The sequence below is a fragment of the Aquila chrysaetos genome, chromosome 10, assembly GCF_900496995.4.
Source record: "Aquila chrysaetos chrysaetos chromosome 10, bAquChr1.4, whole genome shotgun sequence".
In the NCBI taxonomy this organism is placed as follows: domain Eukaryota; kingdom Metazoa; phylum Chordata; class Aves; order Accipitriformes; family Accipitridae; genus Aquila; species Aquila chrysaetos.
The window spans coordinates 38,332,061-38,359,765 of NC_044013.1; the positions used below are offsets into that span (position 1 = coordinate 38,332,061).

Consider the following 27,705-nt stretch of genomic DNA (forward strand, 5'->3'; position numbering starts at 1 on the left):
GCAGCAATAGTCATTGCCTCTTGTGTATTTTGCTTCCCTCCTTGCACTGTAGATGTTAATATACATTTGTGGATTCTTGAACTCATATCCTTAATGTAATCCTAAATATCCATTTGAATGGATATTTCTCCCATTTGAAACATGCTGGTTTTTTCTTTGTTTGTGTCCCCTCCGTCTTTCCAGTCAAAGGAACTACAGATAAAGAAGCAGTTTCAGGATACATGCAAGATCCAAACCAGACAGTACAAAGCGCTGAGAAACCATCTGCTGGAGACCACGCCAAAGAGTGAACATAAAGCTGTCCTCAAACGGCTCAAGGAGGAGCAGACCCGGAAGCTGGCTATCCTGGCTGAGCAGTATGATCACAGCATTAATGAAATGCTCTCTACACAAGCTGTGAGTCGCCTCCGAGGGACCCAGGGTTCCTCAGCCAAATAGGGATGTTTGCATTTTAACCGATCTGTATCCTGACAGCAGGCTATCTGCTTCCTTGTTACATGTGCCATACCCTGCACAGTCGTTCCTCTGTATTTAAAAAGCAGCATTCAAATGCAGAGGAAGGAGGTATTACCCCCTTCAGGCAGGTTGAAGTTGAAGCTGCTGTTGCAGAGATGCGAAGTGATGCATCTGTGTGGCCAGAGGACTACTTTTGCATGAAGTTTGACAACATAAACATCCCTGTTAGAGCATCATTAAATAATGTGCAGCTTGCTGTCTTAAGTCATTTAGGTTTTGATTTGTCAATGATACCAACCAAAGCATGTCCCACTAGTGGAAGGTGCTCGTTGAGTCATGGAGGAGTCCAGAGTTTTGACTGTAAATCTGAAATAATGATGAAAGTGTTGTGAACATTCTGAGATTCCATCTTTAAGGAATGAGCACATGAGCAATGCTTTGAGTCCTTGCTACAACTGAATGTGTAGTTTTCTTTGCACTTCTTGCATATTGCTTCCTGCTCATGTCGCTCTGTACAACTTTGACGCTGTGAGGCAGGGTAGCTGGCTTAATTTATGTATGGGAAGGCTGAAAGTTCAGTATCATATTGCTTTTAGGTTTATGTCATTATATTCTTTTGCCCGAAGTCCTGCATTGGCAGGGATATGGACTTAAGCCTCCTGTGTACAGGTAATTGGTTAATCCAGTTGAACAGAGCAAGAGATCTTCTCTTTGCCTCTAGCAAAAGGAGAGCTGTGGATGTTAGCACCTCCAGCAGTCTGGTCTCTGCAGTATGGATCGTGGTTCCTGAGGCGCCACTGCTCATCAGCATCACTTGCATCAGCACTGTGGGCTCACTGTCACCAGTCTTTGTCACTATAGGTCCTCTGTTCAGTGAAACGAAATACAATAGAGACCAATTGTATTGCTAAGAAAACAAAGTCCCATCCCATTCTCTCCCCCTCCCCGCAGTCCTCCCCCAGAGTGTCATGAGTGGTTACCCCATAGTGAAACGTCTCTATTGTCTGTCTTTCCCAGCTGCGTTTGGATGAAGCACAGGAAGCAGAGTGCCAGGTTTTGAAGATGCAGCTGCAGCAAGAATTGGAGCTGCTGAATGCATATCAGAGTAAAATCAAGATGCAGGCAGAAGCCCAGCATGATCGGGAGCTGCGTGATCTTGAACAGAGGGTATCCCTCCGTCGGGCCCTCCTTGAGCAGAAGGTAAAATGGGCATGCGAGCATCATTAGCACTCTACATACTTCAGATCTTAAATTGCACTGTACTTATCAATAGAGGGGGAAATGCTTTTACCTTGCTTTATATAGTAACACAGATCATTTGGGTATTTGCCTCTCCGGGATGATAGCTCAGTGACACATAGGCTAAACTTTCTGCCAGCTCAGCCGTCCTATGTGAGCAGCTTCTGGCTGGGATAGAGCTGCTTGAAGTGTGCCAGAGGGAGTCCTGCCTCTCTGGGCAGAAGGGAAAGTGAACTGTTCTTTCTGTCTCTGAGCTGCAGATTAACTTCCCCAGCTCATTAGAGGACAGACAATACAGACAATAACAACTTAAAGCTGGGGGGGGGGGGGGGGGGGGGATTTTGGAATTTGCATAGTATCAGTAGTAGGTAGGTATCTTTGGGGAGGGGAAAAGAAAAGGTAAAATGTATTTGAGACCCTGTGTTTTATGGTAATACCGTTTTACTGCAGATCTGCTCCATTTGTCAGTCTGTGGAGACCAGGCTACAGTTTCCCTATGAAAATATGCTTGTTATGGGAAATGCTGCTGTCTGCAGCGTTTCTCTAAGCAAACTGAAGTAGCCAGACCCACAAGCATGGGTGACCTGCTGCTCCCTAGATTTCAGCTTGTAATTGGCTATGTGTATTGAAGTGCTCCTTGTTAAAGTATGCTTTTTATGCAGTGCCAGACATACGGTGTGTATAGAAATGTTAGTGGCCTCACACACAAGCAGGGGAAGGGTAATGCACCAGTCAGTGAAAGGAAATACACAATCAGCCTTCCTCCTGCAAACTTTTTCCCCTTTGATTTGCCCTGTTTGTGCCAGCCATCACCATTCACGCAACAGTTCCCAACTTTGCTGATGGGTGATTATTAAGTTAGGGCAATTACTCCGTCGCCTCGAGGTACTTTACACTTAACTTCTCCCAGAGGCTAACAGATGGATGCTGTGCTGATAGAGGGCCCTCATCAGCATATAACTGCTCCACCTCATGGTCAGCCGAGGAAACTTCTCCAAGAGGACGGTACAGTGCTATTGTGCTTTGGTCTCCTGCAAGTAGACATGAATCTCTGGAAGTAACTGAATTTGTGAAAAAAAAAAAAAAACCCCAGAGTTCCCGTGTGGTGCTCACATGTGTAATAGCTGTCTTTAGACCCCATCGCTAGTTATTTTGCTCCTGTCCAGAAGAGGACAGCTCCCATCACAGCCCTGCGTTTGAGCATGTGTTTATGCTGGGTGTGCATTGCCCTCTGGCGGCATGATCTGCTGAGAGCTCTGGGAAGAAGTATGCCACAGTGAGCCTGCTACTGGTCATTGCTCCTTGTCTGTGGGACCAGCATATATTGCACTGCACAGAGCATTATGTTAAAAGTTGAAGTGAGGCCAGTCACTTAAGGAAACACACATCAACCAATAATATTGTCGTGTAAGTCTTTCATTGTGGACCAGGATTGAAGTCTCTGTGCATAGAAAGCCCCTGCGAAGCATTTGACATCAATAATGGCTTAGCAATGCTACTTCACAGAGAGGAAAAAAACAATTAAAATAAGACCTAGCATAATTTTTTGTGTGTATTTGTGTCCCTGTGTTGCCGTAGAATAGCAAAAAATTGGATGGTGCTTCAACTTCCATAGGTTTATTTAGTAATACATGCAGTCCTAGCGCATTGCAAGTCACAGAGTCATGGCCCAGCAGTGAGACTCTCTTTCTCAGTGGGTTTACAGTCGTTTAGCAGCAGCTCAAGGGAAACCATGTGGGTGCAAAGGTAGATGCATCCTTCTTTTGCAAGGGTATTTTTTGGGAGGATAGGTGTTGTTCTGTTTTTGTAAGAATTGAGTTGTGAGTATTCTGGTGTGGATTGCTCAGGGATGTCACCTGGTATTTGCTTGCATGTGCTAACTGAAACTGGCAGCCAGAGAAAGGGCAGGTATGTGCGCAAGATGAATGTCTGAATTTATATGCACAAATATACACGTAGCCTGTGGCAAAGTCAGTCCCTGATGTTCAATAATAAACCAGATTCCAGAAGTTAGTGTGTGCATAGGACTCTGCTTCCTTCTCAGCACAGTGCTCTTTATTTTTGATGGTGCCCATCACCATAGTAACTCACCAGAGCATACATGTCTGACTGAGGCTAAGGGAGGGAGTAGCCAGCCCCATCAATGCGCAGCCTTTAAGTGCCAGTGGCTGAGGCGCTGTACAAGCTATACCCTGATACTATGTTTTCTGTTGCACCAGTAATGAGGACGTCCCAAGAGTGTCTTTAAAAGACTTCAGATTTACTCATTTCCTTCCCACATGCCTCAGACACCTCATCTTCAGAGTCCTGCATCCTGAGATCGTTTCTAAGTGATGTCATTTTAATGCAGTATGTTAGGCATGCCTTTCTGTGAAGTTCGGTTGCGCTAAGTGCTGTGTGTTATGCTGTCGCAAAGACTGAAAACTGTGAGCAGCTGGACATGCTGAAGACGTTGAAAAAGGAGGATCCTGCTTAGATAGCAGGACTGGAAAAACAAGTGGAGCATTTTAAAGAGCTAAGGTTAGAGAAGGCACCTTCTTCCTCTTCTGCCTTTCCCAAACTAGCTGACCACTGCGTGGCTTTCAGCACAAGTGAGCAAGGCTGCCCTATGGAGAGAGTCAGTGTCACTCACCTAGCGCTAAGAAACAGGCAAGTGGATAAGGCTGTTTCTGAAAGCCTCAAATGGCTCAGGAGATGACTCAGGCGGGAGCAGATTGTTTCCTAAATTCCAGATGAAATCACTTTGCATATTCCCTGACTAAGGCAAGAGAGTGCTTACAAGTACAAGGCTCTGCCCAGTACCTTCAGCGCAGACCAAGATAACACCTCTTGGCTGTGTTGCTGCTGACAGCAGGGGAGATGCCAGTGAGCTGTGCTAAAAGTCTTGGCTGCTGCTTTGTACCCATTTGGTCTTTTTCACTGAGGCCAAAAGTAGCTTTTTCAGTGCTGGCAAGAAGATAATAGAGTGATTCTTAGGTTCTCCACCTGACTGCAAAGGTTTCAATAAGAAAGGCTTTCATCCCTGTCTGATGGGTGTCAGGAGGCCATAGCCCCATGTTTTCTGTACTTAGGGAGCTGATCCCAGTGCCCCTACCAAAGTACCGTTGGAAACCGATTTGGAACAGTGTTAAGGGGAAGAAATTGGAGTTGCCAGCTTGCATATCATCTAGCTAGTAATCTGCCATACAGTTCAAACATCGCTGCCTACTTTCTTCAGCCACACACCCTGGAGAAAGTATCAGGGTAATGAAATATGAGAAACCAATTTAGGAAAGAAGTAGATAGGAGGGGATAAGCATGAGCTAAGAAAATCTGGCCAGTGAACATTGGAGAGGAAACTGAATGTGGGCTCATACATTGAATCCTGGAGAAAATAGCAGTCATCGTCATCAGATTCAGCTACAAACAGCGAAGGTCACATTAAGCTGTGTTGGCAGGTATTTGACTGTATAGGCACTGTGCTTGGCTGTATCTGAAGGTGCTTTCCCAGTAGGCTTTTGTGGAAGCTGCAGACTCTGCTACATCTTAAAAGATTAATCTATGTCAAGCTGTTAGTGCAAACTTTGGATTCGCATCCCTAAAACTTCTGTATTCACCCGGAAACAGGGACCAAGACCCTCCAACTGGTATTCATGCTTTGGCATGTGCAGGTCTACGGGGCTTACCCTTTTGCATTCAGAACAGATTGTGAGTCAGCGGACGTCTGATCTGGATACAGTCCCATGTAGAAACATGGGGAGAGGGTTCCTCGTTAGCTTTCTGTTACAAGTCCTTCAGAGACTTGAGGCCATGCCTGTAAAGGAGTCCTGCTACTACAGACTGTCTCTCTCTCTTTTTTTTTTTTTTTTTTTTTTTTTTTTTTTTTTTTTCCTTCCTAGATCGAGGAGGAGATGCTGGCGTTGCAGAACGAGCGTACCGAACGGATACGAAGCCTGCTGGAGCGTCAAGCTCGCGAGATCGAAGCCTTTGACTCAGAAAGCATGAGGCTAGGTTTTAGTAATATGGTTCTTTCTAATCTCTCCCCCGAGGCGTTCAGCCACAGCTACCCGGGAGCTTCTGGCTGGTCCCACAATCCTACTGGGGGTGCAGGACCTCACTGGGGTCATCCCATGGGTGGCCCACCACAAGCTTGGGGCCATCCAATGCAAGGTGGACCCCAGCCATGGGGTCACCCCTCGGGGCCCATGCAGGGGGTACCTCGAAGTAGTGCTATAGGGGTCCGCAACAGCCCCCAGGCTCTGAGGCGGACAGCTTCTGGGGGACGGACGGAACAGGGCATGAGCAGGAGCACAAGTGTTACTTCACAAATATCCAATGGTTCACACATGTCTTATACATAACTTAAACAATAACTGAGGGTGGCAATTCCACTGGAGCTGTCTGCCAACAGAAACTGCCTACAGACACCAGCCCAGCAGCCTCCTCAGTGCGGTGCTGACGTGTGGAAGCTGGGTGCACATGGAATATTGTATTCATTTTGTAAAGCATTACGTTTTGTGTTTACTAACTGGGATGTCATAGTATTTGGCTGCAGGGTTTGGGGGGGGGTGGTTTTTTGGTTTTTTTTTTGTTGTTGTTTTTTACTTTTTGGAGGGGTCTTGGGAGGGCGTCTGAGAAATATATGCAATTAGTCAGAAGAGTTGGCTGGTGGTCGTCACACTGACAGGACAGAAGGGCCTCAGACTGCCCTCGTTGCACCATCCATAGGAAGTCTGAGGGAGAATGGAGACCTCCTCCCATGTCCATAAATTTCGAACTGCCACCCTGCAAAAGCCAGGCGAGCTGCCTTTAAACCAACATCCAGGGGAGGAACAGCTGGATCTTCTGTTCCATTTTTATTTGTCATTAAATTGGATACATTTCTAGGGTATTGCCTCTGCCAAGAGGCATTTTCAGAGACTTGTAGGTGAGGAAGAAGGGTGAGAAGAGAAGCCAAGAGACACCAGGGCTCAGCAGGGCCCTTCTACCCAAGTGCCCGCTCCGTGTCGTGTAAGAAGTGACGTTCTCTCAGAAGGCACTGGTCAGCTTCCCGAGAACTGTGTTAGGTAAACCTGTCTGGAGGGAACAGGCTAGAAATGTTTGAAATTGTATTCCTGCTTTGGCACTCCCTGACTGTGCTGCTGGTAGCTCAGACGAGGTTGGGCAGAGGAGCGTAAGCAATGCACTTGTACAGCTAATACTGTGACATCTCATTTTAGCTAAGCATCAGAATAATTCTTGGAGCCCAGTGTAGTCCTTTTTGCTCCATTCAGAACTGTTAGACTTTCAGCCAATCAGTCTCAAATGCCAGAGGTATTTTGAAGGATGCCATAGTCACAAAATGCCATTGATCGGGTTTTTCATTATTACACTACATCCACCAATTTATTACCTTTTTGGCTTGTTGCAATTTCCTGTTTACATGTAGAGTGTAGCCAACTGTTTAAATGTTTAGTTGCCACAGTGTACCAGGAGGAGCTGAGCCAATGACTCTTTCCCAGCTGATGACTAACCCACATCACCACTGTAGATCTTGCTGCATGTGAGGCTCCTTTTTATTACTTTTGTTGCTGCAATACTTCACAACTTTTACAGTCCCTTGAGATGCTGTGGTATTTTGGCAGCATATCACACCATGCGAGAAGGCACTACTTCCAGAGGCTCGTTGGAGCTGCTGTACTACTGAAAGGAAGCAGAGGAGGTTGTGAAATCCATACGGTGATAAAGGGGTCAGGGAGTCTCATTAACCAAATGACTTTGTGGCATCGTGTCTTCCCTTAGTGCTGGGAACTGGAGATGCCCCCATGCTCTTGTGCCAGTGCCAGGGCGGTCTGGGTCAGCCAGCACTGTGGGGCTAGGGAAAGAGCAGGTAGATGAAGTTTGGCTTGAGGCAAAGATTTCCGTCTTGGGGACTGACCAGCCAGGGTTCTTTGTAAATGTTTTTCCTTGCACACTAATCATCTTGAAGAAAACACTAGCTGCTAACTCTAGGATTTGCCTTTAATATGTTTATAGGGCTCAAAAGCAAGGTTTTCCGAATGTGTTTGTCCACGTGACATATTTATATAGTAAATACTCTAGTGTCTCGCTGCTGTTCAGTACTCTCAACAGGGCGACGTTCTTTCGTTAGCTAAATTAACATCCACTCCCAATCCTTAACTCTGCCAGTGTCCGGTAAATCCAACTGGGATTTCTAGCATCTTGACGTAGCATATTACTCTAATTGAAGATGGAAACTCTACCGAAATATGTTTGAGCAGCCCCTTAGTAAGGAGCTTTGTAGTACTAACAGTTGACGGAAGCCTGGGATGAGGCGGTGGTCCCATGGAGGTGACTCTGGTTGCCCCCTGGGGCAAGTGGTGACCGTGAATTGTCCTGTCCTTTCCTCTGCTTTGTTTTTATGTGGAATTTGATGTTTTGGGGTCATTCTTTTGCATTGCAGTGTTGTTGAAATGCAGGGAAACTGATTTAGGAAAGGTACCTGTATTTTCCTGGGGTTAGAAGGAAAGACAAAAATGAAATGAAAGGCCAAAATTGTATTGGGATTTACCATGTGAGTGTGGAGGGTGTGCCCAGAGCATGGTGCTAACACAGCGTTTTGAAGTTCAGCTCCTCTTATCACAAACAGCAGCAGCGACAGCGGGGACGGGCTATACCTGCAAGTTCAGTGGGTTCATTCTTTTGCTTCTGTTATGGTTTGAATTTGGTCAAAGTCTCTGGCTTAAATTGAGCTACTTCAACAGAATTCTCTCAACCCATTTCTTTGTGTAATGTCAAGCATGACTGAATGCTGAATCCAAATGATGGCTATCCCATATTGGCTTTTTTGTATTCAAAAAGAATTGTGTAGTAACCATTTTTACATGTATATCATGTGCAGACCTGGACTATTCCAACAAGTTAATATTTTAATTAAAATAGTTTGCAAAAACTGATTCAGATCAACTGGTCTAAATGTGTGTGTCCCTGTGTGTACGTGGGGGAAGGAAAGCTGTCCCAAACAAGTGTGATCTCGAGAGAAAGCACCCCATTATGCAGCTGTAGCCAGAGGGACTCAGGGTCAGGCTGTGCCTTGGAGGTATATGAGGAGGCCCTTGGTGTTGAGAATTTTAATGTATCTCGGGTGTACACTAGAGAGACGCAAACACTCTCTGAATCAGTTTGCAAACTCTGTTTTTAAAAGTAACACCAATTACTCCATATTGTACTTGTTGCAGTCATGCCCTAACTTTGGTTTTAAAAATGCTGTAATCTGTAAATTGTGGAAACTACTCCAGTACCTCAGCAAAGATGTTCTCTTACATCTTTTATGTTCGTATTTGACACTGCGGAAACTCTTCTGTGCGGACTACTTTGCAAACTTTTTTGCAGTATTTTTGAATCACCAGCTTGACCCCTGAAATCTCTTATTCTGTGGTTATTTTTCTCTCCCCTTTACAAAGACCTAAAGTTCTGATGTAGTTTAGCCCAGAGATGAAAAAAAACCAGAGGAGCCAGCATTTTCACCTCTTTCTAATTTGAATTTCTTTTGGTTTTATTTAATTAAAATCAGTGAAAGGGACCACATTTTTCTTGTTCTCCGTGGTCCCAGGGAGTCAGCAGCCACCTCTCCCTTCCATGTTGAACGTTACGTGCTTTCTTCCTCAGATGCAGCACTGAAATGGAGGGCACAGCTCTGTTTCACCTGCATTCGCTCCAAGCCTGTGAGCTTCAAAGGGGTTGAAGAACTAAATGTGGTATGATACCGAGCTTTCCACAGAAAATTCCCTGCAGCCATTCCTTGCCTGGCTTGGGGCCAGGCTGGCATCGCTCTCTATCCCACCCAGCCCTCCCGCTCCAGAAGAACGTGCGTTGCACACTAGCTGTAACCTGCACGGGGTGCACCCTCGTCGATCCTGGGATGATGCTGTTTATTAATATCCCCCCCCAGGGAAAAGGGCCCCTTGCCCTTCAGGCTGCCCTGCCCCTCCCGACCCTGCTTACGTGCCATTTCTTGAGAGGCAATAAATTGTATTGTACCACTGTCTACCATTACTCTGTTGAATACGCACATCTCTGGATATATATGGTATCTCATTTGTATATATTTATATACTCTGTATGTACGTGTGTGTGGGTATACGTGCACACACACCTCATGCTGTGCATTTCTGTCAGGGCACTTAAGTTCTGCTGTTCTTTAGCACTCCTGTTCATAAGCAAAAGCAACCCCTGCGGCAGGGCTCTTTAGGGCGAGGGCACGTACATCTGCGCAAGCTGTGCTAGGGCTGAACGCAGTCAAAAGCCTTCGCTTAAATACTGCCCTGCTAATTGTAGCTTTCTTTTTCTGGGGCGCGGGAGGGTAGGCTAGCTGCTGCGGGTGTGCTGTAAAGGAGAGAAGAGAGCTCCCAGAGGGTGCCAGAAAGTCAGGAGACAGCAGAGAAGAAAACAAGATGGTATAGCGATAGGAAAGCAGTTGAGGCAATGTACCGATCTGCTGGGGAGGCGGTGAGTGGGCCGGTGAAGTGCTCAGCAGGCTGAGCTCAGAGTCCCCAGCTGCGTCTCGCCATGAAGGATCACATGCCTGGCACGGTCTTGGCACGCTGCACCGGCACTAACTTTTGGCAGTCCTGAGTTTAAGCCGCCGCTAACTCTGAACACCGTCTACCTTTGTGTGCGTCTAATAACTAGAGCAGGTTATGTGGAGGATCAAAAGAGAAGCTAAAGTGGAAGATTGAAAATATGTGTGTGTGTACAACATATACATAGGTATATATACACACGCAGGCACTTTTTGGTCCATTCTTTATTCTGCTTAGGCATGTGCGTTTTGTTGCTTGAGTCCAGTAAGCAGAGGACAGCCTTGTTCTTCTCCTGGGTGCTTGCTCTGCATTTCTAGTAAATCTTGCCCTGGTCTTTCTCATAGTAGAGGGGCGAGTGCCATGCTGGACACCACGAGCTCCTGCAGCTGTGAAGACCCTTCTCACCTTCTCCTTTGTCCTCTACAGACCCCATCTTAGTGAGACATCTGGCAGTTTGGGGGATAAACGGTTATCGCACGTGTCGAGTCACAAATGTTCATCCAGCTGCGATATTTACCCCCCAGGGAAGTCCAGCCAGCTCAGCAGCGTGCCAACCACGGGCTCTCTTCTTTGTGCTACCGGAGAATTTGGAGGCAATTTTCCCCGCTGTCTCTTTTGAGTTTTTTAGGAGAGGCTCGGGTTTGGTTGGGACATCCTTACCTTTTCACAAGGGAGTAGTGTCGTCTTTAGCCGTGCTCCTGCCTCTGGGACTTTGCCACCCTGGTGCTGGCTGGCAGTGAGCCCAAAGCCACGTGCCAAGGATGGAGGAGTGGTGGATGCCCAGACAGGGATGCCGGTCGGTGTCCCTCTGCTGTCTTTGTTTCAGTTTGCACTTTTACGAGTCGATTGAGCCAGAGTCTGTTGAGAAATACGTGTGAGGTGCTTTGAGGGTTGTGGGTAGCTGTTTACAGCTTAAAAAAAAAAAAAAAAAAAAAAAAAAAAAGGCCGATAGATCTAGTGGTTATAGTAAACATCACCCCACCAGGGAACGATGGCAGCAGATAACCCTGGTTCCTGTTGCACAATGAGGTTCAGCCAGCTGGGGCCGTGACGCTGTCTGCTGCATCCCTGCCCTGCCCCTCAGCCCAGGCGTTGCTGGGGAAGGAGAGGCCTTTGTCAGCTAGAGAGGGACTTAGTAAATCGGATTTGCCGGCAAACAAGCACCTTAACCACCGAGCTGTGGGTCTCGATACTTGCACTTCACCTGAAGGCTCCTCTGGCGGGGGGGAGGAAGGCAGTTTGGTACGTGACGATTGGCTTTGCACCCGTCTGGTGTCCTCAAAACATCCTAAAGCCATGTCCTAGGAAAAAAAAAAAACCAAAACCCAACATTGGTTCCCTCTCTCCTTGCTTTCTCCGAGTGCACACACAGAGTCCAGGAACCAGTAAACAGGAGGGCTGAGCGTTGCCCCTGCGGATGTGAACAACCCCGGGGGGATCTTCCCCGCTGCCTCGCCCCTCCGGTCCCCTGCCCCGCTCCCCACCCTTGAGTACGGGTACCTCAGAACATGCACAGTTTGAATTTTCACTGACAATTAGTTTAATTATTGTGAGTGAAAAGAATTGTAATTATCTGTAAATATGTAGTTAACAAATTGACCTAGTTTCTGTATTTTTTAAGTTTTTGTACTAAAATTTATAGATACAGTATGTGCCAGCTAGCAAAAAGCTACTGTAATTGCCAGTCGTAGTTCAGCATGCATCTAATCCCCGAGACTTGTCAAAGTGATGCTGTAAGGAATTGTGCTTAAATATTGCGAGCTGGGGAGGCGAAGCAGCCGACGGGGCAGGAGGGCTGGGGAGGCCGACAGCCGCTCGCCTGGGGCTTTCGGCTTCCAGCCTTCAGCCGGGTTTTCCGTGTTCGACTGCGTGGAATCTCCTTCCCTTTGGCGTCGTGTGCTGTGCGGTGGGCAGTGCGAGGGACGGAGCGGTGGCTTTGAGCTTTCTCTGGAGCTGAACTCAACGGGAGCCAAGTTCAGGTTCTTTGCTGCAGTTTAATACCGGCTTATGACTTTTATTTTTCAACCTCTCTGGAAATGATCTGGTTTTCCCCTTCTGACTGCTTTTGTCTTAAACCTGAGATCATCCAAACCTACTGGAGGGAAAAAAAAAAAAAAGACAAAAAAAAAAAAAAAGACTTTCATTTAAGATCGTTGCCTGCTTTTAGTGCCAGGATCACGCATTTCTATGGCAACTCTGAGCTCAGCAGAGTTTAGAAATCAGCACAGGGTTGTTAACGAGCTGAAGTACGTCGCCGCTGGTTTTGCACGGCTCCGGCAGAGCCCGACTGCAGCCGGTGGCAGCCGCGAAGGGCGAGTTTGTGGGTGCGATGCGGTGGCTTGCGGGGGTCCCTGCCCCGGCTGCGGCCGGCTTGCACTGCAAGACCTGCCGCTAAGTGAGGGCTGGGTTCCTAGGAATGAAGGAAGGACCTGTGCTCCTTGTCTTGTGGCAAAGGCAAGCCCGCAAGTCGAGAAGAGCTTTGCCGGGCGTCCCGGGAAGCTGCGAGCAGAGGAGTTTGAGCGGCGGTGAGGCCGTGCTCTCCAGGTCTGGTTGTCCTGGAGGTCGTAGGGGACGGGAGCTTGTAAGGATTCAAGGATCAAAGAAGGAGAGGCATACGTGCGCGTACAGGTTTGGCTTCTGGCAAGCAAACCACCCGCTTCCTTCAGCTTTTCTTCCCTCCTAACCCCCCCCCCGCAGCTCTTCCCCCTGCTTGCTTGGAACAGGAACATTTCTTACCTGCCTAGAAACAGCTGAAAGATGGGGGGGGGGGGGGGGGCAGCCCTGATGTAAATAATTAACGTTGCAAAGTGAAGTGTGTATAACATAAAAGGCTACAGCCCTTTGGTGACTTGTAAATGCTTGAGAAGGTTGTGGTGAGACGTGGAGGGCCGAGCGACCCGCCTGGGGCTCTGCGGCCATCGCTGCCCCACCGACACCTCGGGGCCGGCGGGTCGGGAAGGGGGGGGCCCACCCCGCGGACCTTAGCTGTGGGGAACCCCCGCGGTTTAGTGGATGGGAGGGTAGCGTAACGTGTGTAATACGGATAGGAGAAGCTGTGTGAGGTGTGTATAGTGTATATTTTTTAAAAATAGCTTGCTTGTATTGTGAAGATTTTAAAGACAAACTTGAGAATTCTAGCCTAACTATTAACACAAGTTTAACATCAGTTACCCCACTGGGTTCAGAGCCTCTTGAATGTATATTCCTTTTTGTAACCTAAATGACCTATTCTTCTATCAGTCAGCCAGACATCCTATTTATATTTTTAATTTTATATATTACTTTCCAGTTGTTTTCATTATTTCCAGCATGTTTCTGGTTTTGGTTTTTATTTGTTTGGGGGTTTTGTTTTGTTTCTTTTTTGCACAAGCATTGTGTGAAGTCAAGGAAATGTTAACTCCAACCTGGTATTTTCCAACCTGTTCCCCCCTCCCCTTCCTCTCCTCCACCCATTTTGTTGGTTTGTTTTTTTTTTTTTTTCTTCCACCAACAGTTTGGGATTTTCTGGGCTGGGATGCAGCAGGTGGGAGGAGGGGATGGCTATTTTCCATTTGCAGCTTCTGTGCAAATGCCAGGTCTTTCGCCAGTCAACTAAAAACGCTTCACTTGCTGGTTGCTTTAAAAAAAAAACAAAAAAAAACAAAAAAACAAAAAAGTAACCTTATCAGTCCGACGTAGACCACGACGGGAGGAGGGGAAGTGCACACCTGTAGCCACACAACTCTAGCTTTGGCTGCGAAACAAAAGCAAACCTTTCCCGGCGAGCAGGTAACCGCAAGGCAGCTCCCAGCCCCGCCGGCTGCCCGACCCCGCGGAGGTTTTGCCGGGCACGAGAGCTCCACGCGCAGCCGGGGACCGAGCCCCACGGTTCGGCCGAGCCGTGCCGGGGGAGCGATGCGCCTTGGGCTTGCTTTTCCGCCCTCGGTGCTTGCCTGTTCACGTGCACAAACCCCAGAGCTGCCTACTGATGACAGCAAAGCTGTTGCTGCTTTTCCTCTCCTCCTCCTCCTCCTCTTCTTCCTCCTCTCCCCCTCCATAAGGAGGTCCAGCTCACCACCAAGAGCTCGCCCAGCGTCCGGCCCCAGCGCCGTGGCCGTCTGCTCTGGGGCATCCTCCAGGTATCGCAAAGCCCGGCTGCCGCGGTGCCCGGGGGAAGGCGCCCGGCTGCGCGGTTTTGCGCCGCAGAGCGTTAAGTTAGAAAAAACACACACATATCTGCTGTTTTACTATGAACACTGGTCTGAGGTTTCCAGGCCCAGCACCACGGTGATGGGCTGTGAAGGATTTAACTAGGGGAATTAAACTCCTTCCTGCTTCCATGTCTGGTAGCACCAGCTGGTATGAGTGAATCTACAGGTGTGCGTTTTCCTTCTTGTAGAAAATGCCACGAGCACTAACTGGTAAGGCTTAATGTACAGTATATTGTCAGTATTCTGGTATTCTTCTGGTTCAGCATACATTATAGCTCATATATAACCTGTATTAATTGTATAGATTGTGCATTTAAAGCTGTTACCAAGTTGTCAGAAAATAAGAGAAGAGAAAAAATAAGGTCATATGTAATATTTTGTTTGTAAGTATCCTTTGTATCATAGCAAAGGAAATGTTAAAAAAAAAAAAATCAACTGTAATAAAGTAATTTTAGTACACGGAGTGTCTGCCTGCCTTTCTGAGCCCCCCCCCCCGCCGCCGAGTGGGACCCTGCCCGGGAGCTACCGGGTGTAGGACCTCTGCCAGGTGAAGGCGGGGGGCTCGACGGCGGGACCCCCCCACCTGCGGGCTCGCGGCAGCCCCTTCCTCCGCTCTTCCGCCCGCAGGAACTCGGCCATGGCCCTGAAGTATTCCAGCACGGCCTCGTGGCCCCAGCAGCGTCCCTGTCCCCGCCGGGGGAAGCCGCAGTGGCCCCCGCGTGGGGTCAGCAGCAAGAAGAAGTAAGGGCTGCTGCGGAATAGCTCCAGGGGCAGGCTGCGGGCCGGGGGTCCGCGGACGGGGTCGTCGGCGCTGCAGAGGCACAGCACCGGCACGGCCGCCTCGTCGGCGTCGCGTAAGGGCTCGTTGCGTTCCCAGTAAGCCTCCCAACTGGTGGGGCGGCTCTTGGTCCGGCAGAAGAGGGTTTCCTCCAGCTCCCGCAGCGAGCGGCTGCCCAGCAGCCTGTCCACGTCCACCGCCTCGGTCAGGGACCCCACGTACCTGGGGGGGGGGACACACACACACACGGGGGTGGCCGTCCTGGGGATGCCGTCGCCTCGCGTGCCCACCCTAAGCAACTGGGGGGGGGCTGCGCTCCGGCCACAGCCCTGCACGCAGGGACTGGGGGTGGCCTCAAGCCTCCCCCCCCCCCCAATCCACAGCTGGTTTGGGGGGGGGGGGTCCCATCCCAGCCCTTTGCCAGGGATGCTGGGGGGGTCCCCACAGCGCAGCCTGTGCCAAGCCGGGTACCATGGCAACGGGAGGCAGCCAGCACTCTGCGCCGTTGCCGTGACAGCAGCGTTTGCAATGGATATCGGGAAATGGGGGGGACACACACACTATACAACACCATCCTCCCCCCCCAATACCCCAGCCCTGCAGTAAACACCCTGCACCCACCTGGGCTTTGCTGAGGCTCAATCTGGCTAAATCCCCCCCCCCACATTTTGGGGTTTAGCTACCATTTTTGGCCCTCATTTACCCACCAGTGGGGCCCCTTTCTGTGTGCCCCCCCCCCTCCAAGGTCTCAGCACTGCCCAAGGAGGTATCTCTTGCTCAAGCCTTGGCATGGGGTGATTCGTCTCTCGTCCCAGCCCACACCAGCGTTTGGCCATGTTGGGCAACGGGGACCCAGGGCCTTTGGGAAGGGGGTGGCAGCTGCCACAGCCCCCCCACTCTGCCCAGCCCGTGGGTTGGCGGTCATGGCCCCCCCAGCCCCACAGGGCAGACACTCGGGGTCGGGTGCGAGGGGCAAGCAGCAGTGGAGGGTCGGGGGGGGGGGGACGACAGGCAGCCCCTGCGCAGCCCCCCCCCCCCCCGGGGTTCAGCACAGCGCAGGGGTTTTGCCAACGCACCCGGTGCTGCTGCGCCGAGATGCCGCATCTCCCACCCTGGGGACCCCGAGATGCTGCCACAGCCCCGGGCGGGTCAGGGGAGCGCATGGTGGCCAAGCCAGCCCCGTGGCAGCCGGCTCCAGGCTGGTGTTCATTAACCAGCGCGTTTTTGCTGCTCTCAGCACCTCTGCTCCCCGCGCTGGGGCTCCCGCTGCCAGCAGCAACCCCCCCCCCCCCGCCTCCATTGCATGCACATCCCCAGGGATGGCCGAGGGGGTCCCGGGGCACCCCCTTAATACCCCAGCCCCCCCCCAAGGCTCAAGGGACCCCACTGACCTGCTGAGTCCCCGCTTGAGGTGCAGGAGCAGCGGCCACTCGTAGAGCCAGGGCATCCCAGCTTCAAACCAGTCCCGGCCACGGAAGACTGGGGAGATGCAGGCGGCGGCGGCCAGGCGGCTGGAGGAACCGCTCTCCCCCAGGTAGGCGAGCAGTAGCCCCGAGCCCGAGCCCTCGCTGACGGCCAGCAGCGGGGCAGCCGGGTGCCGGTACCGTAGGTAGGTCACCGCCTCCCGCAGGTCCCCGGGGTCCCCGAAGGGCTGGAGTCGGGGGGTGGCGAGGGGGCAGCCGTTGTGGCCCCGACGGTTGAAGACGACGGGGACGAAGCCCCGCTCCAGCGCCCCGCAGCCCCAGCCGCAGCAGCTCCCCCGTCACCTTCCCAGCGGCGTTGGGGATGAGCAGCAGCACCGGGCTGGGGCCCCCGCCGCAGCCACCCGCGGCCCCCCACGGCCCCGCCAGCCAGTCCAGGGCCACCAGCCCGGCGTCGGGCAGCTGCAGGAGCTCCCGGGCCACCGCCGGCTCCGGCTCGGGCGGCCGCAGGAGCTGTCGCAGCATCTGGAGCCGGGGCCAGCGCGACCACGGCCAGCGGCCCCCCCGCAACGCCGCCGAGCGCCCCAAGCTCCGCACCAGGTGCTGGGCCAGCGCCGAGGGCTTGCACAGCAGCCGGCAGCGCCCCGAGCCATCCTCGGCGATGAAGGGGATGCCCTCCTCTTCCTCCTCCTCCTTTCCCGAGTCTCCGGGCACCTCCAGCCTCCCTGCCCAAAGACGCCAGGCCAGGAGGCCCAGGCCGGCGAGCACCGCAGCTGCGGCCACCAAACCCTCGGGGGACACCATGCGGGGTGGCGGGAGCCCCGGCCGGCAGCCCCCGGTGCTCGGCGGGTTCGCAGAGCGATGGCGGGGGCCGCGCTGAGAAAGCCCTGCCCCGGGGCTGGGCGAGCGGCGGGGCCGTGCCGGGGACGGCAAGGCTGTGCCGGGGACGGCGTGACTGGCCGCCAGCCGTGGCCAAGGGGACTGGGTGAAACGGGAAGGACACGTGGCCAAGCTCTGCCCGGCACTGGGAGCGGGGGGGGGGAGGAATCCCCTACAGCCATGCCCCCGGTGGGGACGGGACCCCCCCATCGCCACAGGAGCCGTGGGCCAAGGGCCCGTGCAATGCTCACACCTTTATTGATACAAATGTACAAGGACACATCTTACAGTAGGGAGCGTGGCCCCGGCGGGGGGGGGGGGGGGGGGCAGGACGCCCGGGGAGGGGTTGGCAGGGAGGGGGGGGCCCCACGGGCGCCCCGGTCCAGTGTAACGCTACGGGTGGCCCCAGGGGTACCGGCCGCCCGGCGAAGGGCTTTGTGGGGGGGTGGGAGGGGGGGGGGTACATCGCCACCGCCGCCACGGACAGCTACACAGGCTATGTACAGGATAAGTTAGGCGCGTGCCGCGGGGCGGGCTGCGCGGGGGTGGGCAGGGGGTCTGTACAGGGGGGACGCAGGCACCTACCCCACAGGCTGAGCACCAGCTCTTCGGCAGGGTGGGGGGCTCGGGGGGGCTCACCCCACACCCCGGCTCCCCATGGGCTAAAGGCCACTCGCAACCGCGCTCATCCCAGGTGCCGGCTGCTGCCGGAGGGGAGGGAGAGACGGAGAGCGCTGGGGGCCGGGGGGGAGTACCGGGGTGGGGGGGGGAACGCGGGCCGGCGCTCACTGCTTCTTCTCGCGGGTGGTGATGGTGACCAGCTGTTTGGCGGCCTTGGCGATGTCGTAGGCACACTGGATGACCTGCTGGGTCAGGAGCTGGTAGTCCACGGCGGCGCCCGGCTCGGGCGGCACGGTCTTGCGGCACTCGCTCTGCAGCCGGTAGGCGCTGGCGTTGAGCAGCCGCAGGGAGCTCCGCACCGTCTCCAGCGCCGGCTTCTGCAGCGGGGCAGAGGAGCAGCGTGAGGACCCGTGCCGGGGACGGGGGGGTTGACGGTGCCTGGTGGGGATCCCCCCACCCACCCCTCCTACCTTGGGGAAGAGCGATGCCATCTCCGTCACAGCCGAGTGGATCTTCTCCGAGCAGGGCATGAAGCTGGGGACAAGGAGAACGGGTGAGCGGCGCGGGGGGACGACGGCTCCCGACCACGGCGGGTGGCAGGGATGGCCCCGTGTGAACGCAGCCCCCTGGTCCGGGGGTCCGGAGGGACCCCAAAGCTGTGCCCCAGCCCTACCTGTCGTGTTTGGACTCCTGTGCCGCCCGCAGCAGCTCCTGGATGTTCTTGGTGACCTGCTCGGTTTTGAGGATGACGTCCTCCGTGCTGGGCAGCCCGGGGTCCAGCTCCCCGTCCAGCGGGTCCAGCTCGTGGGGGAAGTCCTCGTCCTTGCTCAGCTCCACGAATCGCTTCCCCTCCATGCTGCGGGGATCGACCGACCCGCCGCGGTCAGTGCCGATCCCCCGTCCCCGGCGCAGTCCCCAGCCCCGGCACTCACCTGATCAGGACCTCACCCGCCTGCGTGTTGTCGTAGTCGCTGTCGGTGCCGCTGCCGTGCCGGTCCAGCTTGCTCTGGAGGGGAGAGGAGCGGCGTCAGGCGCTGCCCAGCCCCGTCCCCACGCAGGGCTGGGGTCCCCCCACCCCGGGAGCTGCCCCCCCACGCTCCCCGGTACGTCACCATGTGCCGGGCACCGTCGGGCGGGCAGGAGAGCAGCGGGGAGGACGGGGGAAAGGGCACCGAGGAAGCAGACGGACCTTTCCGGATCTGGAGGGGGAAGAGAGGGGAAGCCGGTGCTGACCGGGGCGCGGAAGGGTCCGGAGTTGAGCCCGGTGACGTGCGGGGGAGGACGAGCACAGGGGACACCACCACCCTGCATGCAGGAACGTCCCGCGGCCACCGTCCCCCGGGGAGGTCCCCGGCCTGACCCGGGGGGTGCAGGGTGGCGGGGGGACGGGACGTCCCAAGACGGCACACGGAGGCCACGTCCCAGGAGGGGGGACGGCCACCACGTTCCATGCAGGAGCCGCCCCCGCCGCGGCCCCCTTACCCGGTACACGCTGGCCGGGATGTGCATGGAGTACAGAGCCTCGTCCTCCACCTCCTGGTGACACAGGAAAGGTTACGGCCCCGCGGGGACGGGACCCAGCACCCTGGGAGGGCGGGGGGCTGGGGAGACCGCTGCACCCCAAAAACCACCCGCCCACCCCAGCACACTCACCCCGGCGCCGAAGGGCTGCAGCCGCGTCACCAGATCCTCCACCGGCTGCCCGAAAGGTTTCAGCGCCGAGCCTGGCTCGTACATGGAGAAAGCCTGGCGGTCCCGGCGGTGCGGGGGGGGCTGCGCCCGGGGGGTGCCCGTGCTCCGGCCGCTCGCTGGGAGCCGGGGTTGGGTGCGCCGGACCCGTCTGCTGCCGGATCTGCGTGTTCTCTGCCTGCAGCTTGTGGATCTGCAGCCGAGGGACAGAAGGCATCAGCGAGACGGGGGCTATGCTGAAGCAGGGGGGGGGGTCCCACCAGCCTCGCACCCACCTCGCGCTGCAGCCGGCGCAGCTCATCGCTCAGGCTGTTGTTCACCTTCATCAGCTGCTGCACCTTGGCCTCGGAGGCGGCCAGAGCCTTTTTCACTTCCAGATATTCCTGCAGCGTGATGGGGCCGTCCGAGAGGTCGGAGGAGTCCATGCTCTGCGGGGAGAGGGGCTCAGCGCCGGGATCCCGGAGCCGGGATGGGGGTCCGGGGCAGGGGTCTGAGGCTCACCCTGGCACGGTTGTTGCGGGAGGCGTTGCGCAGCAGCTCCTGGTCCGTGTCCTCGTCGGAAGCGACGCTGTCGTAGTCGTGCTGGTCGTCCAGGTCGCTCTGGCTCCGCAGCGAGTAGTCGAGGGCGTCTGGGGGAGGGCAGGGGGGTGCTGAGCACAGGGCGGGGGGGGTGTGGGATGCTCAGCCCCCCCTCGCTGCCCCTCATCCCTCACCTGTGGGGCTCAGCAGACTCTTCCCTTGCTGCCGGCGCTTGGCTTCCCCGAGGATGTCGATGAGCAAGGTGGCAAACTCCCTGGCGTTGAACCTGGCCAGCTTCTGCCGGCCCTGGGGAGGGGGGGGTAAAGGGGGTAAAAGCAGGGGTCTGGGTGCAAGGGCGGGGGGGGGGGGGGGTCGCGGGGGTCTCGGGGAGGGGTTCACCTGGTTGCGCGTGGCCGAGTACTCAGGGTTGACAGGGAGGAAGGGGACGGCGCTGCGCTCCGTCACCAGCGTGCTGTGGTTCTGCGTCGTCAGCCAGACTGCGGGGCAGGCACCCGGTGTCAGACCCCCGGGGGGGGCTGCGAGGGCCGGACACCCCCACCCCCCCCCCCCCGGGGAGCGAGCGGTCTGCAGGGCCCGGGGCCAGCGGCAGAGCCGGCAGGACGCAGGCGCGGGCGCGGGGCCAGCTTGCCGGGGCTGGGAGCGGAGCCCGACCGGGCTGACGGGAATGGCTTCCCCCGGCCACCCCGCGGGGCTGGGGTCCCCCCCCGTGCCCCCCCCAGCAGGGACCCCCAGCTCCTCACCCTTTGGGGCATCAGCTCTGCCCCCCCCCCCAGCCAGCGGGGAGAGGGTTCGGCGTGCCTGTCGGTGCCCACCCCGGCGTGGAAATGGGGTGGCCCCCACCCCAACACCCCCCCAGCTCAAGTGTATCCCTCCAGGCTGAGCCCCCATCCCCGGGGTGTCCCGGCACCCACCTCCAGCAGCACCCCAACCCCGGCACCCGGCGACGGCCCCTCGCGCAGAGAAAACCTTCCCGAAAACCTTCCCGGCCGGAGGAATGAGGAAGGAGGGGCCTGCGGTCCCGGCGGACGGATCCAGATCGGGGCGGGGGGGAAAGCGCTGGGCTCGGCCGTGGCCCCGCTGACTGCTCCTCCCCACGCCGTGACGCCTACCCCAACCCCAGCCCTTGGGGGGGGGGGGGGGGTCGCACCCCGTGCCCCCCGCTCACCCGCATCGTTCTCCCGGCGATCCACCTCGTCGTAGACGTCCATGGCCAGCTCCTCGAAGAGGCGGTTGCTGAGCTGCAGCGGGACGAGGGATGGCGTCAGGCAGGATGGGGGGAGCGGATGGGGACCCCCCCCCCCCCCCCCCAGCTCCCAGCCCTGCCCCGGCCCCCACTCACCGCCTGCAGCTTCTTCTTGGCTGCTTTGGCCAGCTCAGAGAGGTCCAGGCTTGGGGGGGGGGGAGTGGAGTGTGAGGAGGGGGAAGACACAAAGTGGGGGTTATTCCTGGCCCGTCCCCACCAAAACGGCCCCCAGCTGCACCCCACCAGGACAGGGACCCCTCCCCAGGCACGGGGGGGCTTCACCGAGCGGGGCTGGCGGGCAGGCACGGGGGTGTAAGAGGTGGCAGGGGGCAAGAGGGACCCCCCCCTCCCCGGGTGCCCCCCGGGTGCCGGGCTGGGCCGAGCGGCCGGGGCTGCAGGGGGGACCCCGCGCCGGCGGCACAGGGGGGCCCCCCCGGAGCCGAGAGCCGAGCGGACAATACCTCTGTGCCATGCACTTTGGGCGCACCCTGCGCTCCGGAGAAGGCAGCGGAGGGAAGAACAGGATAAAGGCGGTCGTTAAACGCGCGGGCACGTGGACCCCCGCCCGCCCCCCCTCCCCTCCTCCAGGGATGCTCCAGTGCCAGTCACAGGGAGGTGACCGCGGTCCCCCCCTCGGCCCAGCGGGGACGCCGGGGGGGACACGGGACAGGGCAGCGGGGCCGCGGGCGCCGGGCACTCACCTGTCGGCCATCTGCGGGATGATGTAGTGCCCGTTCTTGTGGTCTGCGCAAAGAGAGGGGTGGTGAGCTGGGCCATGTGCCCCCCCCCCCCCACCACACATGGGGGCTGAGCCCCCCCACCCCACCCCCGGGACCCCCACACTCACCCGGCTTTCTGCCGCAGAGGTAAAAAGCCAGCCGGTCGGTCAGCTCGTACTGGCACTCCACCAGTCGCTCCGCCAGTTCGTGCTGGGCTGCCTGCCTGTGAGAGGATGGGCAGGGGTGATGCCTACCCTAAGGGAGGGGTACAGGCAGGGGTGACCCCCCCCACCCCACCATTCCTCGCCCTCACCTAGCATAGTCGATGGGGGTCCGGCCGTTCACGTCGGGTGCCCCGGGGTCGGCTCCGTAGACCACCAGCAGCTCTGCCTGCAGGATCTGCCCGGCCTTGGCGGCCACGTGCAGCGGCGTGGTCCCCTTCTCCTGCGGGTACGGGCAAGCCTCAGCCCCGCAGCCTGCCCGCGGGATGGGGGTCCAGGACACAACCCCCCCACCACCACCAAACCCAGCACCCGTCCCCAGGGACCCCGAGCCCCACCAACGCTCACCGGGTGGAAGAAGTTGGCCTGGGCGCCCAGCGAGAGCAGGCGCAGGCAGGTCTCCAGGTTGCCCGTCCGCACGCTCGAGTGCAATTGCTGTGGAGGAGGGAACCGGTTAAGTGGGGGGGGGGGGGGGGTGTGGAATCTGTCCCCACCACCAAGGGGGTGTCCCTGCACCCCCCCCCACCCCACCTTGCTGAGGTCCTTGGCAGTGACACCGTCGTCATCCCGGCAGGGCAGCTTGTGGACGAAGGCCAGCATCTGGTACTTGGCGCGGATGAACTCCGACTTGGTGGGGCTGGTGGTGGCGGTGGGGGGGGGGACACAGCAGGTTGCGGGGTGAGCGGGGAGGGGAGCGCCCGGCCAGCGCAGACCCCCCCCCTCCCTGAGGCGTGTGGGGGGGGGGGGCACTTACTGCACTTTGTCCTGGGGGTTTGCCTTCCGGCGCCCGCTCTGCACTTGGGCCGGATCCAGCAGCGAGTGCTCCCAGATGGAGTTGGCCCCGTTGCTCGCCAAGGTGTGAACCATCTGCGGAGGAGAGGCAGGGCCCGGTGGGTGCCGGCGGGGAGGGGGTCCCTGTGGTGTGCGTGTCCCCATCGTCGTGTGTCGTGTCCCCCCCCCCCGCCACGTCCCCGCGGGGTCGGCACCCACCTGGAGCAGGGTGGCGGGCCAGGGGCTGTGGCGCAGGTGCTTGACGATGGAGATGTGGCGGCCCAGGCTGCGGTGAACGCTGCAGCACTCGTCGCAGATCAGCACCCCGCGGTTGATGGAGGCCCAGCCAGGGTCTGCGGGGTGGCACGGGGGTGTCACCGGTTGTCCCCGCCACCGGGGTCCCCTCCCCATCCCACCCCGCTGCTTCCACGGGGGGGGGGACACACACACGGGTTGCCACAGCGATCGTTTCCCTGGCGACGGCGAGGGGCTCAGCCCATCACCAGGGGAAACCCACAGGTTTCCCATAGCAACCAGGCACCAGCCAAATATGGGGGGGGGGGGGGCCCAGGATTTGGCCTCCCCCATCAGGAGGGCGGCCGGCGGCAAGGACGATGCCAGCGCCGTGGCAGCACACCCCGAGCGAGGGCACCCTGGCCGGCTGCAGCACCCGGCTGAGGCTGCGCACCCGCTGTGGGCATTTTTTTTTTTTTGGGGGGGGGGGGGGGTGTCTTGGACGAGGACAGCGTGGCCCCCAACGGTGGGCACCCACAGCCCGTGGGGTCCCACGTACGGTGGTCACCGGCTCTGCAGCCTCAGCATCCCACCCCAGGCCAGCCCCGCAGGGCACCCCAGCTCCCGTAGCCGCCCCCCCCCCATACTGCCATAGCCCCCCCCCCCAGCCCTGGCTGCCGGCCCCGGCCAGGCCGGACTGGAGCCCTTTGTGTCCCCGTCGGGAACAAAGGACCGTTTGAGCGGCCGCGCCGGCCCCGCGCTGGCACCAGCCCCGGCACCCGCTGGGGCCCCGCTCCCGGTCGGGCGGCACCTCCCTACACCCGCACCCCAAAAATGGGTCCTGGGGTTGGCCTGGGTCGGGGTGGCTGTGGGACCGCAGATGCCGGCGGCAGCACCGAAGGCAGGATTTGGGGATCCCCCCCCCCCCCAACCCGCTGGGTCACAGCCCCCTCCCGTGACACCCGGCCAGGCACGGGGTGACAACGCCGAACCGTCCCTGGGTGGTCCCTCGGCCGGGTGCCGCGGGGGAGTCCGGCCAGCCTCTGCCCAGCCACGCCACCCCTTGTTTCTGTAGGGCCTACACAAACACAGCACGGCCCCACGGGAAGGGGGGGGGGGAGCCCCCCAGCCTGGGGGACACAGGGTCTAGGGGGGTGGCAGCACCGGCCGGCCACGATGGCCCCGAGGGGGGGTGACGGTGGCCCCGCGACCCCACAGAGGAAGGCAGGCGGGTGGGCGGCCGGGCCTCCCGCGCTTCCTTCCCCTCCGCGGGGTCCCGGACCCCTCCCCAAGCGCCCCCCCCCCCAGAGAGCCCTGAGGATGCCATTTTGGGGGGCACCCAGCCCTGCGGTGCTGCAGTGCCCTGAGGCCGAGGTGGGGTGGTTGGGGGGAGCAGTGCCCCCCCCCCCCCCCCCCCCCAGCCTGGCAGCCCGGCACACACAGATGGCAGCGCCTTGGCAGCCGACGCGGCGGCATCTGTGCCTTCGCGCCCGCTGCCCACGGGGCGCTGCCGGGAACAGGACGCTCCGAGCCGGGGGGAAGCCGGCCGGCGAGGCTGCCCGCGGCCCCCCAACCCGGCGGATCTGGGGTACCCCCGGGGACGGCACCCTTTCCCGCTGCAGGGGGCAGCCGGGATGCGGTGGGATGCGGGTGGGCGTTGCAGCAGCTCGGGGAGCGCTGGCACGGGGACACCCCCAACCCTGGGAGGGATTCTGGAGCCCCAGGGGAGCTCCCGGCACCTCCGTCCCTGCACCGGGGTACGGGCTGACGCCGAGACCCCCAACGCTCAGCCCCACGCCAGTGAGGGGAGGGCTGGGGCCGGCCGGCATTCTCCAGCCATCGGAGCGGGATTTGGCCAAGGGGAGCCCGGGCAGAGGGACCGGGGCACCCCACGTGCACCCCACCACGCAGGGCTGGGCAGCGCATCCCCGGCAGCGGTGGCGGGTGCTCCCGGCGCAGTAGGAAGCGGCCTCTGGACTTTATAACTCATTTCCTCACATGGCTGCCGGGCGATAAGAGATTGGAAGAAACTGGTTTCCATTTCCCCCCGCCCCGGCAGGGAGCCTCGGCACCTCCCCGGGCACCCCTGAGCCCCCCAACACGGCGGGGGGGTGGACGACGCGCCCGGAGGTAGGGCAGCCTCGCGCCCACGCGTGCCGACGGCTCTCCTGGCAGGATCCGGCCATTGGCACGTGGCCGGAATAATTTCGGCACAGCCTTGGCCCGCGGGCAGCTTTCCGGGGCCGGCTCAGAGCGAGCCTCGACTCTCAGCCCCGTTCATTCATCGCCGCGGGGCCACCCGCGCCGGCCATAGGCAGGGTTTGGGGGTCCGGTGCCACCGCGGGCAGGGTTTGGGGGTCCGGCCTCACCACGACGCCCACGGGCTCGTGCCCGGTGCGGGGGCCGCGGGCACCGGCACCACCGGGGATACGAATCATCTTGCCCAGGCTCAGGCTCCGGCTTGCAGCGCGACCGCCGCCGGCCCGGCTCAGCCCGCCTGCACCGCCAAGTCCGGATCCGGCCAGCGTGGGTGCCGGCTGTGGGGTGCTGGGGGGGCACAGGAGGGCGTCGTCCCCCCCCCCCGCTCCTGCCATTTGCAGGGTCCTCGGTGCTGCTGGCACCAACCGGCACGTCCCCAGCCTGCGCCAGCAGCCCCCACGCCGAGGGGTGCAAAGGCTGTGGGTGGTGCACGGAGGCGTTGGGTGCAGTGGGGGTACACTGGGTGCACCGGGGCGGCACTGAGGAGGGCGCGGGTGGTTATCGGGGTCACGTTTGGGGTGTACTGGGAGATGCCTAGGGGGGAAGGGGATGCACCAAGGGACCCCAGGGGCCTCACCAGGGCGTTGCACTGGGGGCACATCGGAGGGCTCCGGGGGGGGGGCAGAGCAGGGGACTCAGCGGGGGGCCCTAGGGTGCGCACCGCAGGGTGCGGAGGGGACTCACCGGGGGGGTCCTGGGGGCACCCAGGGAGGTGTAAAGGGGCCTCGCCGAGGGGTGTAGAAGGAGATGCAAAAGGGCTCCCTGGGAGCATACTGGGGGTACCATGGGGCACGGAGGGGGCTCACGGGGGTGCTGTGGGTGTACCGGGGAGCACCGTGGGGTGCAGCGGGGGCTCACGGGGGTGCTGGGCATGTACCGGGGGGCACCACGGGGCACAGAGGGGGCTCACGGGGGTGCTGTGGGTGTATTGGGGAGCACCGTGGGGTGCAGCGGGGGCTCACGGGGGTGCTGTGGGTGTATTGGGGAGCACCGTGGGGTGCAGCGGGGGCTCACGGGGGTGCTGGGCATGTACCGGGGGCACCACAGGGTGCAGCGGGGGCTCACGGGGGTGCCGTGGGTGTACCGGGGAGCACCGTGGGGTGCAGCGGGGGCTCACGGGGGTGCCGTGGGTGTACCGGGGAGCACCGTGGGGCGCAGAGGGGGCTCACGGGGGGGTCCTGGAGCCGTACCGGGGAGTGCAAGGCAGGTTCCTGGCCAGGCTCGGGTTGCGGGGGGGGCAGCACGAGGTGCGAAGGGCCCCGCCGCTGGGGCGGGGGGGGGGGGGGCGGTAGGCTGGCGGAGGCGGGGAGGGGAGGGAATGGGTCGTACCGGGGTCGTACCGGGGGGGTCCGGTGCCGGTGCCGGTGGAAGGGGGGGGCAGCCCTTACCTGGGGCGCTGCAGTCGGCGCACACCTCCGCCCGCGGCGCCTTCCGGGACATCCTCAGCGGCGAGGCGGGCCCGGGCCCGGGCCTCTGCGCCAGCGCGGGGCGGCGGCGGCGGCGGCGGCACCCCCGGGCCCGCCGGGGGAGGGGACGGGGGGGGGGGGGGAAGGGAGGGAGGGAGGGAGGGGGGAGCGCCGGGCGGCGGGGCGGGGCGGGGGCGGCGGGGGCCCGGGGCCGCGGAGCGCCGGGGGCTGCCGGCTGCTCCCAGCGCCCGGCGGCTCCGCAGGAAGCGGCGCAGGCCCGGCCCCGGCGGAGGAGGGGCCGCACCGCCCCCGCCCCGCCACCGGCAGCGGCGCCGCGACCGCCCCGCACCGGCACCGGCACCGCCCCGCACCCGCAACACCCCCCACCCCTTCCACCCGCCCCGCTCCCGCACCGACACCTGAATCCGCATCCACACCGGCACCCGCCACCCAGCACAGCCTGGTCGCGGTGCCGGTCCCGGTCCCGGTTATCCTAACG

The 27,705-nt window shown here is 59.0% G+C and overlaps 4 protein-coding genes across 6 annotated transcripts in view; 1 reads left to right on the plus strand and 3 right to left on the minus strand.

Moving 5' to 3' along the window:
* Positions 1–8,609, plus strand: part of TAOK1 (TAO kinase 1) — a 69,401-nt gene extending 60,792 nt beyond the window's left edge. For all 3 annotated transcript variants that reach the window (XM_041126501.1, XM_030027378.2, XM_030027377.2), the window contains 3 exons: positions 184–396; positions 1,474–1,656; positions 5,574–8,609. In XM_041126501.1, coding sequence (XP_040982435.1) covers positions 184–396; positions 1,474–1,656; positions 5,574–6,035 — 858 coding nt within the window. In that variant the 3' untranslated portion in view covers positions 6,036–8,609. The remainder of the gene's footprint in view (positions 1–183; positions 397–1,473; positions 1,657–5,573) is intronic.
* A 5,845-nt stretch (positions 8,610–14,454) lies between these two features.
* ABHD15 (abhydrolase domain containing 15) lies at positions 14,455–17,713 on the minus strand. Its single transcript, XM_030027381.2, is given in 3 exon segments — positions 14,455–15,425; positions 16,595–16,935; positions 16,937–17,713. Coding segments are annotated over 3 exon segments (1,596 nt in total). The 3' UTR covers positions 14,455–14,947.
* A 24-nt stretch (positions 17,714–17,737) lies between these two features.
* GIT1 (GIT ArfGAP 1) lies at positions 17,738–27,333 on the minus strand. Its single transcript, XM_030027380.2, is given in 23 exon segments — positions 17,738–18,501; positions 18,595–18,658; positions 18,798–18,980; positions 19,057–19,130; positions 19,237–19,323; positions 19,607–19,660; positions 19,778–19,912; positions 19,914–20,006; positions 20,089–20,241; positions 20,315–20,442; positions 20,527–20,638; positions 20,732–20,829; positions 21,519–21,591; positions 21,693–21,741; positions 22,058–22,084; positions 22,298–22,340; positions 22,444–22,538; positions 22,629–22,759; positions 22,885–22,971; positions 23,068–23,173; positions 23,291–23,403; positions 23,527–23,660; positions 27,189–27,333. Coding segments are annotated over 23 exon segments (2,304 nt in total). The 5' UTR covers positions 27,241–27,333; the 3' UTR covers positions 17,738–18,288.
* LOC121233579 (translation initiation factor IF-2-like) lies at positions 24,227–27,072 on the minus strand. The gene is made up of 2 exons (XM_041126502.1): positions 26,711–27,072; positions 24,227–26,665 (listed from the first exon to the last, which is right to left on the minus strand). Exon 2 carries the CDS (start codon positions 25,368–25,370, stop codon positions 24,357–24,359), a length of 1,014 nt encoding a protein of 337 aa, XP_040982436.1. The 5' UTR covers positions 25,371–26,665; positions 26,711–27,072; the 3' UTR covers positions 24,227–24,356.
* Positions 27,334–27,705: the final 372 nt, after the last annotated feature.

Excerpts from the sequence above, each read along its gene's own strand:
- LOC121233579 (XM_041126502.1), bottom strand. The coding sequence starts at position 25,370 with ATGCCGGCCGGCCCCAGCCCTCCCCTCACTGGCGTGGGGCTGAGCGTT.